This window comes from Microtus pennsylvanicus, chromosome 7 (assembly GCF_037038515.1).
Source record: "Microtus pennsylvanicus isolate mMicPen1 chromosome 7, mMicPen1.hap1, whole genome shotgun sequence".
In the NCBI taxonomy this organism is placed as follows: Eukaryota; Metazoa; Chordata; class Mammalia; order Rodentia; family Cricetidae; genus Microtus; species Microtus pennsylvanicus.
The window spans coordinates 120,664,161-120,679,946 of NC_134585.1; the positions used below are offsets into that span (position 1 = coordinate 120,664,161).

The 15,786-nt window shown below is 44.9% G+C and overlaps 1 protein-coding gene across 1 annotated transcript; it reads right to left on the bottom strand.

Annotated features, from left to right (window-relative positions):
- Positions 1 to 1,075: 1,075 nt before the first annotated feature.
- On the bottom strand, positions 1,076 to 3,932 carry Crnn (cornulin). Its single transcript, XM_075979077.1, has 2 exons — positions 3,795 to 3,932; positions 1,076 to 2,503 (listed from the first exon to the last, which is right to left on the bottom strand). Exons 1-2 carry the CDS (start codon positions 3,930 to 3,932, stop codon positions 1,076 to 1,078), a joined length of 1,566 nt encoding a protein of 521 aa, XP_075835192.1.
- Positions 3,933 to 15,786: the final 11,854 nt, after the last annotated feature.

A 15,786-nucleotide genomic window follows, 5' to 3' on the forward strand; every position in this document is an offset into this window, starting at 1 on the left:
TTCTGAACTGTTTATTGGTGTTGCAGAATGTTCAGCCATTTGGTCCTTCATCATTGTTACAATGTATTCTCTATTCCCTCTTGCCTGTTGTCTACTCATTCTCTAGTATAAAAGATAGGATTTCCTAGAAGTTTATAATTCTTCGCATCTATTCCTCCTTTTCCCTTCTCACTGTTTAACTTGAAGTGAAATTCTTTTACTCCTAGCTTTCCCTTGTAAGTACGTACTCACATGAGATGACCAGCTCCCTAACTGCTTCCATAGGCTTTCTCTTTCTGTTAACTGGTTATGTTTATATTTTCAGGGCATATAGCAGTTCGATGAATTTAAACATGTGTTACCAGACTGCATGACAAATGTCTCCTCTCTTCCAGTTTTGTGTCTGTACATTCTACAGGAAGAGCTCATGACAGTGACATTCCCTGGGTCCTTCAAGCTCCTTGCTATTTATCTTTGTCCTTTATACTCAAAAGTCCTGTGTGGGTGGACAATAACATTCTAGAATTAGAGGAAATGAATAACAGTAATTTTACCCTTGTATATATCTTAGTCGTCCTTTGAGGGCTGTCCCAGAAAGCATCTGCCAAGTATAAAACATGCTCTCTCCTCTCTTCAGCTCTTTCTAACTCTCAGAATCATATGTTTTCTCAGCTCATTGCTCCTCAGTGATAGGATGATGTTCAAGTCAACATCAGAACTCTAAAGTCTGCAGTTGGTCGCATCAGTAGAAATTATTAAATAGAATACAGAAGCCAGTGTTTAAGCTTTTATTGATGCATTTGAATGGCAGTGGACAGACAGAAGAGATAAAACATCTCTGAAAACCCCTGAAAGCTGAGGGGAACTCAGTGCAAAGAGATGACCTCTTCCATGTCTTCCTGTTTCGGACAGTGCACAGCAAAGCAAGCAAGAGAAGCGAGTTTAGACAAGAAAGCACCCTGTAGAAATGATCACTGAGAAAGAACCAAATGAGAAGAATCATGGCTTTCCATCAATGATCCAGGGTGGGGCAGAGCAGGGTAGGCTAGTCTCCTGCCAGCTGTCTTTTGGTACTGGGCACTGGAGTCAGGAAAAGTCATGGCTGGTCTGTCTTCAAATAGGAATATAGTCCCTTGGGTGTGAGTCCTTTCTTCTCCCCCTGTATCTGTGCTGTGTCCTGGCCCTGAGCTGAAGAAGCATGAGCGTGCAGGCTACCTGGGTCCTGGCTTCGGATCACTATTTCCCTTGTGTGGTCATTGACCCATTCATCTCTAATGACAGTGGGTGTGCTCTCCCCCTGCCCTCCCTTTGGACCCGGGTGGCTGCTGCTCCAGTCTTGTCTTCCTCTCACAGTGCTTGTCTCGGTCTGGACCTGGCCTCCGAGCACTGGCTCTTCTGGTGTCCAGCCTTGCCCCGTACCTGGCTGTATCTGGATCCGTCTCTTTTCTGGAGCCCTTATCTGTCGTTCAGACTGGTTTACATCATGCTCCAAAGTCTGAGAATATGATCCTACCTGTGTCTGGAGGTGTCCCGTCCCTACCTGTCCTGTATGACTGCTGTCTTGTCCATAGGTCGCAGTCATTCTGTTTTGGTCATGAATGGACCCATGTGTTTGGATGTGGCTGTTTCCTTCCTGCTGGCTCCTGCTTTGTTCCCTCATCTGGGTGTGTGTCTGAGTATATGATTGTGCCTGGTGGTGGTCTTTATCAGCCTGGCCTGATTGGTTTCTATCTTGACTGTGAATCTCAGTCTGTCTGTTCCGGTCATAGATGGATCCGTGTGTTTGGATGCTGCCACCTCTTGTCTGCTGCCTACAGCCCTGTTCTACCGTCTGAGTGTGTATCTGGGTATGAGACTCTGCCTGTGTCTGGTAGTGTTGTGTAGCATCTTGGTCTTCCTGGATCCTGTCTTGGCTATGGCTGCGAGTCCCTCTGTCCTGGCCATAGTTGAATCCCTGTGTGTGGAAGGCACCTTCTTGGGTCTGAGTTGTGGTTCCAACTGTGGTGTCCTCTGTCTGCTGGCTAACCTGTGACTGCCGCTCTGACCTCCTCTCTCTGGTCCAACTCATGTCTTCTGTCCTCGGGGTCTGCTCCACCTGTCGTGTTGCTTGTGTTTGCTGGTTTACAATCATCTCCTGTCTCTGAGACTCAGCCTCCTTGTTGTGACTGCTGATCTGCGCAGGGTAGCTGTCCTGATTCTGGGTGTGTGTCCCCACCCTGACCTGTTCCTTAGACCCCTGATCCCTCTGTCCACGGCTGCTGTCCTCACAACGCTGCTCTGCCCCATCTCTTCCCACTCCAGTGCCACCTCTCTGGCCTTGCTCCAGCTCTTTCCCCGATCCAGGATAGCGGCTTTCGGGTCTGTCAGACACGCAGGCACCCCTAGGACTCTCACTCAGTGTCCTAAAGCAGGCCCGAGCAACTTTGAACACTAAGACCAGGAATTCCTTGAACTCCACAGCCCCTGTGTTATCTTCATCCAACAGGCGCAGCACTTCATCCACAGTTGAGGGATCATGGGGGTTCTGGGGGAGAAAGGAGGCCAAGTCAGCATTGCTCCTCTACGGAGAACTTGGTCAGATCCATTGCACTCTGCTTCTAGGCTCCCTCGCCGCACTGCAAACTGGGGACTCTCGAACCCCAGCGCTGCCCACAGCATCACAGTGTGGTGTTCTGTTATTTGTGTCTTCTGCTGTATCATCTCTCTTACTCAAGGACAGGACACACCTTTTGTTTTATACATCCTCGATTTCAGATCTGCAGAATGCTCAACTGGGTAAAGATGCATTGGAGAGGGAATGCGTGTGCTTGTATGCAGCTGTCTGGGCTCCTGGCTCCTTGTGGCTGCCCTTACCACTTGGCCCCTGGAACCAACCCTACCTGAAACACAGCAGGAGCCTGGCCTCAAGGGAATCCAGAGAACTCCCGTGATGGGGAATCCTATTAGAACAACAGGATGCTCTAAGCATGTAGGCACAATCCTAGTGTGCTGGTCTTTGTACCTAAGGACTTCTTTTTTTTTGTTGTTGTTTTTTTGTTTTGTTTTGTTTGTTGTTGTTGTTGTTTTGTTTTTTCGAGACAGGGTTTCTCTGTGGCTTTGGAGCCTGTCTTGGAACTAGCTCTTGTAGACCAGGCTGGTCTCGAACTCACAGAGATCCACCTGCCTCTGCCTCCCGAGTGCTGGGATTAAAGGCGTGCGCCACCACCGCCCGGCACCTAAGGACTTCTTTATTCCCTCTACTTTAGATGTTAACCAAAAGCAGAAACGTGCATTAGGGCTCTGGTTCTGGTTTCCTGGGTAGGGTTGTTCTCTTGGAGTCCCTGCACCTACAGTTGTTCAGAACTAGTGCTCCAAAATCCCATTTTTGACCCCACTAATGTTTTTAAGCAGCTTTGTCCTAGGCAAGAGCAGTGTCTTAACAGATGCTAATAAGCAATCACATTTCAGACCCGTGCAGAAAATGTTACTGGGTCAGGTTTGAGAGGTGCCAGAATGCAACGACTAATTTCTCCTCGAGGCCATTTGAAGAGTCTGTTCTTGCCTGGGGGAGTCTCCTTACCTTGTCTTGAAATTAAACTCAATTTAAAGAGAGAATCAGATCCAAGAATCAGCCCTTTCCCTAAGGATGTGGAGGTGTCACCTGCCGTGACCTCTTTCCCTCCATGTCTTTTGTGTTGGCCTGCACAGCTGCCAACAGAGCTAGCAGGCTCGAATTTGGCTGCTTGTTCTTTACACCCCCAGGTAAAAGCCCTTGCAGGTAAACACACACTGACTGTCCTTAGCATGTTTCTCCCTCTCATCCCCACATATCATACCACTATGACATCAGCAAACTCATGTTCCAGGAGCCTCTTCAGCTCCCCCCGCGTGAGCACTTTGCAGCCGCCCTCTGACCTGGCATAGCACCCGAAGGCTTCGATGATCCCATGAATGTTTTGCAGCAACTGAGGCATCTGTGCAACTAGCTGGAAGATATAAAAAAAAATCCCGTCATGGATGCTATAGTCTGTGCAACTAACTGAAAGATATGAAAAGTCCCTGTATGGGCACCATAGTCAGCTCATCCCCTGCTCTTTCCTCACAGTACTCCGTGGCTCACTCCTTTCTTTGTGTCTTCAGCTGCATTTGAGGTTTCCCTACCTTCCTTCATCTTTTCCTAAAAATGGACTTTGTGGTGGGAAGAAGGAAACCCCAGGACTTGGAAGGAAGTTTCTGAATCAACATTTAATGCCAGCCTTCACCACCTACCTGATGTGAACTGGACCAAGATCTTCACTATTCCGAGCCTCAGTTTATTCACTGAGTGAAGGCCATACTTAGCACTTACTTCAGAGAATTATCATAAAGGCTTTAGAAGATAATGCATAAAAGACACCCTGCTGATGCCTGGTTTTCTGCTAAGTGGTAGCTATTAAGTATCATCATCATTGTTATTACATACATATATACATATATAATTTGTATACAGCCATAGACACTGAACTGCTCACAAAGCATTTTCCTGTGTAACAGCTGATGACTCTCGCTATCACTAGCATTTTCCTAGTCGGGCAAAAGGGCTCAGAGCAGATAGATTTGTGAAGGCCACACATTATTTTCTTTTAACCCATATGCAATTAGTTCTTCAGCATATACCTTTGGATGGATTTCTTTTTTGCCTGTTTCTAGATAGTAGTGTCCTACTGGGAACATGAGAAGGTGGTTAGCCCCTCTTTTGACTTGAAGCTCCCCGGAATCTCCAAGGGGATTCCCTATGCTCTTGACTTCCCTAGAGAAGCTACTTGGGAAGAAGGTGAGATGTACCTGTTGGGGATACTAGGGCTAGGGGGTACCTTCCCGGTGCCAAGATGGTCTGCATTTGCTCTCTGCCATCAGTCCTGGAACCTGTCAGAGAGGTCAGCCTCTATAAAAGATACATGCATGCTCCATCAAGTCTAAAGGACTCGTGATGAATGGGTCCCAGTCAAAGGCAAAAGCATCCATTTCCACTAGATGGGTGAAGGTGAATATGGGTGTGGCTGAATGAGCAAGAGACATAGATGTGTTAAACAGACGACTTGGGGAGACCAGAAGGAGGAGAGGTGCTAAAGATGATAGGATTGAAGTCCAAGGGGAGATGGAAGCTTGCAGCTTCTGGGAAAGCAGGGAAGGGACCTTGGAGATGAAGAGGAGGACTGTGGGGAGAGGATGGCATAGGTAGAGAAGCAAGGAGTGAGGCAAGGCAAGGAAGGAGGCGTAGTTCAAGAAAAAGCAAATGAGTGTGGTCGGGAGGGACAACTGACCCAGGAGTCAGTAGCTTAGACCCTTCCCTCTCTTTGCCTCAGGGCATAAAAGTTCAAGTATCTCCCTTAACACAGTGGATGCCCCCATCCCATGTTTTAAAACACAATTACAGTCTCTGATCACCAGCCTATAAACACTGAAAAGAACAAAATGTCCTTTTAGGGACAATTCAGATCTTTAGAATAAATTCTACAAATTCGTCCTGCCTATGTATAAACTTAGAGTCAGGAAAGAAGTTCAAATTACCCCCTGCCTCAATAAGACAACGAATTGATTGTCTGGGTTGGCAGAAACAAAATGATTCTGATTCTAGGGGCTCTGAGGATTGCAAAGAACCTTCCAGAATCTTGGGGGGGGGGAAGTTCTGCTGATCCAGGAAGGTGTGTGGGTGGTGGGCGGATCTACTGCTGCTGCCCACACCATCCAGTGAGGAGAGCTGCAGGCTAGCGCCAGGAGAGGAGAAAGCGGATTGCCTCAGAAGCACACCTTTTCCCAGGTGCTCTGGCTTCAGCCTGCCAAGACTCTGCGGGGGCCCTTTCTGCCTCCAGCTATGCACAGAGACTTGCCATCTCAGATCTGACTGCCCTGGATTCATGAGCTCAGCCTGCCAAGACACTGAGAATGAGCAAGAAGTTCTTCTGGGGGGAACTTACCTAGTGCCCAGGCAGGATGGGACAAGTTTCTGTTAAGCAGTGTGTGGAGGACTTGTCAGTGGGACAAGAACCTTTTATAGAGGCTTTAATGGCACTCATGTGTATTTTAGACAGGATGTCTCCACCCTACAAGAAGGCTTGATTCATCCTAGGCTCAGCCCAGCCCAGCCCCACCTCCCTTCTTCTCCAGCTCACCTTCTGACCCAAGGCTGCTTCTGTTTAATTACAGCCCCTTTCCACCGCGGTTGGAGCTGTCTCTTGTTGAGTCTATCTTCTTAGGACTAGGAGGCTTCTTCCTATGAGATGGGCTCAGCAGTGCTTTACACAGGACTGAGATCCTGTGGAAGACTATGCATCTCCAGGAGCCCTCAGAGTCATAGAAATCTTGTTTCTTTATTCAAGAACGTATCTGTTTAGTGAAGATTATCCTTTTCAAAGATTTTTTTTATTTCCTTTCGCTTTCTGATACTACTGCTGTTACTTAGACATGTTCTAAGTTCTTGTTTTGGGATTGTGTAGTTTATGAGTGTGTATCTGCATGTATTTGCATACATGTATGTACACATGCATAAAGACTAGAGGTAAACCTCAGATGTTGTTCCTCAGGTACTTTCCACACTCCACATGCTTTTTTTCTGAGGCAGAGTCTCTCACTGGCCTGGAACTTGCCCATTAGTCTAGGCTGGCTGGCCAGCAAGCTCCAGGAATCTGCCTCTCTCCACTTCCCCAGTGCTGGGGTTGTAAGTATGCACCACCATACCCAAAGTTTTTTTATCCTGGATTCTGGAGGTTGAGCTCAGGTACTGTGCTTTTTCATTTAAATACTTTATCGATTGAGCTATCCTCACCCGACACATGCCAGATGCGGTCTCAGTTTCTATTTATTTATTTATTTATTTATTTATTTATTTTACATCCCAACAGCAGTTTCCCATCCCTCCTCTCTTCCCAGCCCCTCCCCTACCTCCATTCTACTCTTCCCCCAACTCCTCTGTTTTATTCAGAAAAGGACAAACCTCCCACGGAATATTGACAAAACATGGCATATCAAGTTGCAGTAAGACTAAACACCTCCCCTTATATTAAGGCTGGACAAGGCAACCCAGGATGGAGAATAGTGTCCCAAAAGCCAGCAAAAGAGTCAGAGAAAGCCCTGCTTACATTGTTAGGAGTCCCACAAGAGGACCAAGTTACATAACTGTAACATATATGTAAAGGGCCTCGGTCAGTCCTATGCAGGCTCCGTGGTGGTTGGTTCAATCTCTGTGGCATCCTTTTAGTCCAGGTGAATTGATTTTATGAGTTTTCTTGTGATATCCTTGGTGGTTTCAATTTTTATTCAAACAACAGCAAAACCCACTTTCTGCCCTGAAAAGCAGCATTTTACAGCTGGTGAGAGAAAAGACTGAACATGATCTTGCCCAGTCTTTCCACTAAACAGTAGGAACTTAGTGGCCCTATGGCTAGGAGAGGCCAGACCAAAGGAAAGAGTCCTTCTTCTTCCTGATTTGTTCAAGCCCCTTTGCTACACACTTCAGAGCAATATCTAAGGTGAAAGTGTCAGTGAGTTTGGCCTGGGAGGGTCGCTGAGCTTTCACGGTAATGACACCCTCTGGGTTCTCTCCGGCCCTATTTCATCGTCACTGTCCCAGGGCCACAAGAGGAATCTAACTGTCAACTGTGTCTGTGTATGTGCTCACACTGGCATGCTCACATGCACACATGTGCACACACAGGCACACCCACACTCACCCATGCACACACACGCATATGCAAGCACACACGCACACACATGCACGCACAAGCACACACACCACACACGCACATACGTGTGCACACACAGGCACACACACGCGTACACATGCACACACACATACACACACATGTACACACACACAGGAGGCCATTGTAGACAGCTCGGTGGACTCAGTCTCTCCAATGCAGTGTCATCTGCATCACCTGTCAGATCACCGGGTGTGTGAACACTCACCAGGGCTTCTCTCGGGCTGAGTGGCAGCCGACTTCTCACAATGAAGATTCTTGAGTGGCCTGAATTTCTGTCATCATAGCAGCAGCCACAAATCCATCCCTTCCTGAAAGCCTGCTGGCCAGACGTTACACGCGCTGAGGAACGCACAGTGGTGAAGTGGGGGTGGTTAGAGGGTGTTCATTTATGCTGTACTCCCAAAGAAACAGACAATGTTAACTAGATGTGCTGAAAAACACTCACATTTTGAAGATATTCTAAAGACTGACCAATTATTAACTCCATGATTGCAGAGTTAGAATACAGTGAGAGCCAAAATGACCTCAGGCTACCTTTCGTACTTTAATGGCCATTTATTCTCCACCTGTGTGTCTGAATTAACGCCATCTTGACTTGTAGATTAAACTTGGAATACATTGCTAAGCTTGACATGTCTAGCTTGTACCGACTCAGAAGATAAGTATGTCATCAGATGACATTCAATACTTGTAGCAGAGATTTCCCTGACTTGTGGTCACCGACCTGCGTGGTGTCCCATCAGTAGGTCCAGCAAGTCTGATTTGTAACTACCTTTTGTTCTCTGCCTGTAAAATGTTCATATAATTTCCATGATGGAGCATGCTGCCCAAGGCACCCTGAATTGATGCTATCACGTCATGGTCATGTTTAAGAATAAACTATTTCCTTTGGAACAAAAATTGGTTTATGTCGAAAACCAGAACATTCATGATTCTTTTCTTCCTTCGCCTTGGAAAAAGAGTAAAACATTTCTGCAGAGTAGAGGGCTGTTTCCAGAACCAGCTTGTATGAGAGAAATTTGATGGTATTTGTTGCCAACACATCCTGACCGAAAGGTGACAGAGACGTGGCTCTTGGAACATAAACAAAATAAAACAGTCAACAGTTCTGGGCCTCCATGATCCTCTCACCAACTGAATCCTTATCTCTCCAGGGTGTAAAGAACACCCTGGAAATCCAGTGAGCAGCTCCCAGTCAGCCCTGGAAATGCCAGGAAGATTAGGTAGATGCCTGATAACCCTGCTGACAAGAGTCTAGTGACTTAGGCTCTGTCACTCCTGAGTCTAATCCCTGAGTGACAGAAGTGCTGGTCAGCTGTGATCCAGGCAGAGCGTGTGGACAGTGTCTACAGCATCCTTAGTTTGGTCAGGAGAACTGTAATCTGCCCTGTCCAGGAGTCTGAATTTCTCAGTCTTCATAGAGAAACCAAACTAGAAATTCCTAATCTCTTTCCTATCGGATAAAGAAGAGAATATATAGCCGGAGCTAATGGGAATAAGGGGTGCTTCCTTTTCCTGTTTCATGAGAATCCTTCTCCAAACTCTAGTGTCCTGGTTGTACCGAGGGTTTGCTGACTCACGGGTAATGGGAACAGATATATTTCCCACTGTGTTCTTGCTCTTACCCTAGTCGGTAGTCAAAAGTATGGAGCTGTCATTTCCCATCACACTTGACCTCCTGCAAGCCTCTCTGTTTTAATGTTTCCTTTCTATCATCTACATGCAGAAACCTTCCTGTGGAACTGTCACTGCCTCCTCTGCCCTGTGTTTCCAGCTTATCCCAATCAGACGAGATTTCTCTGCTCACAACACTCTTGCTGGTGCATATTCACAGCTTTGGTTTTACTGTTCCAGCACCGTCTTTAACTGTCCGTCAGCTTTCTTTCTCAGTCTGCCCCCTTTGGAGAGCAAATGAGGTCTGCGGTAAGCATGACAACTTGAAAGGGAGGTCCTGTCCATGTTTTCAGGGAAGTGTCACCGGTACATGAAGACTGGGTGATCCATCATCCGCACCACGCTGGTCTCCAGGTTTCCTCTCCACTAGAGCTACTGGCCTCCATACACGGGGATAGAGTAGTGCACTTCTGTGCCTGAGGTCAAAAGTGCATCCTGGGACCAAACTTGGGTAATCTCTAAGGCAGATCTGCACCAGGGTGGACTGGATTGTGCTGGTTTGAATTCTATAAACCTGATGGTGTTGTTCTTCAGTAAGGCTGGTCAGCATTTATCTATTTCCTCCTCCATTAACCAACACATTAACACATTAACCGATCCCTCCCACAGAAGTATCCGGGATTAGAGGTGACTGCTAATGACAGTGTCCTGAGAAACAAAGGAGCACCAGGGCTGTGCTGAGGCTAAGTGGAGGTTATTCTAGGGGCTTGAAAACACAGTTCTTATTTGGTGAGAGTAGGGTAGGGTGCTGAATACTGAGAACTTTGAAAATAATAGTTTATTTTTGACAAATATGTATATGTGTATATATGTATATATGTATATATATATATACGCACACAAACACTGTATTATGATCATATTCACCTTCACCATGTTACTTGTTCTTTACCCCTAATTTCCCAGCTAGTATTCTGATGTGGAACGTCCTTCTGTCTATGTGTTGCTTTTATTGGTTAATGAATAAAGAAGCTGTTTTGGCCTGTGATAGGGCAGAGTACAGAGTTAGGCAGAAAACCTAAACTGAATGCTGGGAAAAAGAAGGCGCAGTCGGTGAGATGCCTTGTAACCGCAGGAGGAGACAGACATGCCCCGAACTTTACTGGTAAACTACGAGCCTTGTGACAAAATATAAAATAATAGAAATGGGTTAATTTAAGATATAAGAGCTAGCTAGCAATATGCTTAAGTGATCGGCCAAGCAGTATTTTAATTAATACAGTTTTGTGCAATTATTTCAGGTCTGAGTAGCTGGGAACGAATGCGCAGCCCTCGCCAGTAGAATTCCTCCTGAGTTCATGTCTTATTGTAGAAATTTTAAGGCTATTCTGAAGGTCACTGGGCATTTTCTAAATTTATACATCCATTCTGTGTAGACTACCTTTTCCAAGCTGGTACTGGCAAGATGAGAAACACATAGGTGTTGTTCTCATCCTCAGGACTGGAGACACTGGTCCAACATGTGACTAGCTACATGGTCTAATAAGCCTTAATTTCCTTATCTGCAAATGCCATGACCTTTGCTTATATCAGCTCATTATGGCCAGGTTATAATATACATCAAGAGGTTTGTGCTGATGATATATCCAGGAAATTTTGCCATGCAAGCATGTGGAGTCTGAACTCCAGAATTCATCTTTTAAAAAGCATACTCTAAGTTTGGTTCTCTTGAAAGCTACTTGGGGTGAAAAAGGTTTATCTCAGACTACAAATTCCAGTCCATCATGGAAGGCAGTCAGGACAGGAGCTCAAGGCAGGAACCTGGAGGTGAGAGCTGAGTGAAAGACCATGCAGAATAACATTGTCTATGATCTCACTCTCCTGGCTTGCTTGGATTGCTTTCTTATACAAACAAGGACCACCTGCCCAAGAGTGGCATTGTGCCCACATCAATTTAATCAAAAAATAAAATAATGCCTCCTAGTGCTTGCCTTCAAGCCAGTTTGATGGAGCTCAGTTGCTCAGTTCTGGTTCCTTTCCCCAAGTGACTCCTGTTTACATCTAGCTGACAAAAGCTTAAACATACACACATGCACAATAAATGTGAAATTACCTCGTAAACTGATGAACCCTAAATCATGTCTGGGTTATTACTGCCATTTAAAGTAATGGTAGTGAATGAGCCTTTTGATTACAGGAAAGAGGAATATACATGAGATTAATAGACACATGGCTTATATATTCTATTCTTTAAAAAGCAACTAATTTAAAAGTAATTTGTACAATAGCACAATTTGAGAATAATTAAAACTAAAGCTAAAGATAGGTTCTGTTATTTGCAAATTAATTGCAAGTGAAATTGTAATTATCTATTAAACAGAAAGAAATAATATTCAATGTATGTAACTTTTGTGCCTGCATAACTAGACACAGTTTACAATGATACAAACTTACTAGCAGCAGATAGGGGTTTTGGAGATTGTAATTGGTCATTTGGGTGTCTGGTCCCCTACTTCAGACTTATAATTCTAAACCTAGAAGTTCCAAAGTTCCAGACACTTGGAGGCCTTTCCATGTATAGGAGGGGCCCACAGATCCACACGCCTGCCAACTGGTGCTGGGCATGGAAGAACTCTACCTGTGTGTACCCTGAGATTTTCAAATGTATGCTGGGATAATGGCAGCAGTAGCTAAAACAATAGTCATTTGCCTCGACAAAACCCAGCTGAGCCTGACTGCTGGGTCTGACATCAGGGGAGCTGGATATAGGCAAGGCCTAGAAGGTTTGATGATGCCAATCCTGAGTCACAGAAGCCAAGTGGTCCAACCAAGTCTGCACTCTAGAAGCAAAATTCTGGTTGAGATGGATGTCCAGCTCATGGGTATTACAGGACCCTGAGAAGGGAGTGTGCACATGCACTAGGGTCTGGAAGAGATCCTGTTTGTCCTCCATGCCCAAGTTCAATCACTGACAACGGAACTGAGGTCTTCATTGTGCAGACTGGGGCAATCACTGAGTCACTGGACCCTTACCACACGGATACCCTGCTTCCCGGGTCCCAAAGTGTTTACATACTGCAAGGTTCTTACTATCCCTGCGTTTCAAAACATGGACCTGAGTTTCAGTGAGGTAAAATGACATTTCCAAAGTCACCCTGGCCTTTGAGAGTAGAGCTGGGGGGAGAACTGTGATATTTCTTCATAGCTCCATTGGCTTCTCTTGAAGCCCTCGATGGAGGACTGTGATTGGAGTGGGGTGTATTGTCTGTGTGTCACAGGCCCTGTGATCAAGGGCCTAAATGAGAGATCCCACTAGGAGTCAGGTTAGCACCATGGTAGGGAAGAATTCCAAAGGCAAAGCTCCAAGACTGAGGCATGGAATCATGAATTATCAGGTATTATCTCACAATGGATTTCAACCTCTTTCTCTGATGTCACTAGCCAAGTACTTAAGACCTTCCTACTTTATTCTGAATCTTTCTCTTCCCAGTATATCTTGAAGCAGAAATGACCTTTTATTGTAGTTAATCTAGAAATTGAGGGGTTGGGGAGGTGGCCCAGTCAGTAGATTACTGTGTCAAAGGCATAAGTACTTGAGTTCGAATCTCCAGCACCGACATAAAAACCAAGTGCAACAAAGTGTCTATAATCCCAGAATTGGGGTTTCAGACACATGTAGGTTCTTCAAGCTCCCTGGCCAGTCAGTCTAGCTGAACTGGTTAGCTTCAGGCTCAGTGAGAAACCTGGCCTCAAAAAATAGCATGGAGGGAGTCTCAGAAGAAACATGATGTTGACCTCTGACCTCCACATGCACATGTACACACATGCACACATATCCACTCAAAGAAGCATGTACACAGGCACCTCTGCGGGCGCACACGCACACACACACGACTTTCTGCATGTCCGATGACTTGAGGCTCCTCCAAAATGGAGCTCAGAGACTTGAGGTAAATCCTCAGGTAAGTTCTCTGAGTTTTGGTCTTTTGTCTGAGAATGGAGCTTATATAATACTTTTCTTTCTGGGGTGGCGTATAGATTTTGTGAAATAATGAACCTTAAAACGTTTTCCTGGTGACTGGTGACAGTAAGCTTTCAACGAACAGAAGACTTATGATGCCAGTAATGAAGACAGGGTCAAAGCTGACAAAGGACCATTGACAATTTAGAGTTGAGCTCATGATCCTTAAAAATGAAGGCTAAATGTGGTTAAACAGAGAGACCAGAGGCTCCTATGGTCATGGACCAGGTTTTAGAGTGTAACACGGCTGGATAGTAAGCATGTTGCAAGGCGGTGTCATCTGTGGCTTCAACACACCAAATAGCAAAGGAGGTCAGAAGTCATCTGAGTTGCAGTAGGTAAAAATTATGCACAGTTGACCAAACGGACATTTGTCAGAGAAGGCTCTCTGTCGCTTTATCAAAGTCATGGCACAAAGACATGAATGTTTGATGGTTGACAGAGAAATAGACCGCTCAAGTAGAAAATCCAGAGCTTCATGGCTCCACAGTTCCCAGGGAGAAGACTGGAATTCAGCCTGGTAGCACCCGCATGCTCTTCTGGAAGCCACTGTGAATACACAGTTGATGCCTTCTTGAAATAGAGCTCAGACTGTCTTTAAGATTCCGTGGGGTCTGTCACTTGTAATTCACTTTGCTGACATTCTCTAAGGCTTAAGATAGTGTCTTGGCCAACCATAGAAGGAAGAGTGCTTGCAGCCTTCTATATTCTGTTTTACTCAAAGTCTGCTAATAGAAGTATCAATCCAAAACATATCTTTCTCACAACATCTATATTGGTGTTTGTCCAAAAATCTGGTATCAGAATTTGTTATATTGACCCATTAATTTAGACAACACAGCTTGCAATTTCCTCCAGACATGGTTTCTCATAATGGAGGGTTTCCTGGAAGACTTCTGAGTAGATCCACAGTGTCTCAGTAGCTTGGGGTTTAACTTGTTTGTTTTAGTCTTTCTCCTCAGGAAGTATATAAAAGTCTTTTTAAGAAGATGCGTTTGTTTGTCATTTAATCTGTGTGAGCATTGTGCTTGTATGCGTATTTGTATGCCACATATGTGCCTGGTGCCTGTGGAGGTCAGGAGAGGATCTCACATCCCCTGGAGCTAAAGTCACAAATGGCTGTGAGCTGCCATGTGTGCGCTGGAAACTGAGCCCAGGTACGTTTAACCACTGAACCATATCTCCAGCTCCCTGGTATTTTAATTAAGCAGTTTAAAATTCTTATTAAAAATGTATGTGTACTTGAAAGAAAAATCAAGACATCGAAGAAAAACAAAAATCACTAATTCTGTTACCAAAAGTAGATGATGTATCTTTTCGCTCATTATATGTGTGCAGATAAGTGATGGTGGTGGTCCTCTACTGTAATAATGTCCCAAGCCCCAGATGTTGACACAATAATGATAGTGGTCCTCTATTGTAATACTGTTCTGAGCCCCAGATGTTGACACAATGATGTAGTGGTCCTCTATTGTAATACTATCCTGAGCCCCAGATGTTGACACAATGATGTAATGGTCCTCTATTGTAATACTATCCTGAGCCCCAGATGTTGACACAATGATGTAGTGGTCCTCTATTGTAATGCTGTCCTGAACCCCAGATGTTGACACAATGATGGTAGTGGTCCTCTATTGTAATACTATCCTGAGCCCCAGATGTTGACACAATGATGTAGTGGTCCTCTATTGTAATACTATCCTGAGCCCCAGATGTTGACACAATGATGTAATGGTCCTCTATTGTAATACTATCCTGAGCCCCAGATGTTGACACAATGATGTAGTGGTCCTTTATTGTAATACTATCCTGAGCCCCAGATGTTGACTCAATGATGGTAGTGGTCCTCTATTGTAATACTATCCTGAGACCCAGATGTTGACTCAATGATGGTAGTGGTCCTCTATTGTAATACTATCCTGAGACCCAGATGTTGACACACTTTACCCTTCTAGCGCCAGTTAGGAACGGGCTACTGCTATTTCCATCTCCAGACAAAGAAAACAAGGCACAGAAAGGTGAGGAGACCTAGTGTAAGTTACAGTTAATGAATGGTACTTGAACCTTCAGACCACTGGTTCTGAAGTTTGGGCCTTCTACTTCTTTTCTACTCTCTCTGTCTCTCTTTCTCATGTGTATGTGTGTGTTCACATTATCTAATATGAGGAGTGAGTTTATATTTGACTATCAACTATTCACTTTATTTTATCTGATTTTCACATAATTAGGGGAAATTTATATTTTAAAGATTGTTAGATAATCAACAATTTATATCATTATTTTTAATTCATTATTTGTATCTTTTTATTTTTTTGTTTTTTTGTTTTTGTTTTTTGGTTTTTCGAGACAGGGTTTCTCTGTGGCTTTGGAGCCTGTCCTGGACCTAGCTCTTGTAGACCAGGCTGGTCTCGAACTCACAGAGATCTGCCTGCCTCTGCCTTCCGAGTGCTG

What these genes read in the sequence shown, in the direction of transcription:
- Crnn (XM_075979077.1), bottom strand. Translation starts at nt 3,932, where the DNA reads ATGCCTCAGTTGCTGCAAAACATTCATGGGATCATCGAAGCCTTCGGG. An exon ending in AGTTTGCTGATGTCATAGTG is followed by an intron (nt 2,504 to 3,794) that starts GTATGATATGTG and finishes TTTCTCCCCCAG; the next exon opens with AACCCCCATGATCCCTCAAC.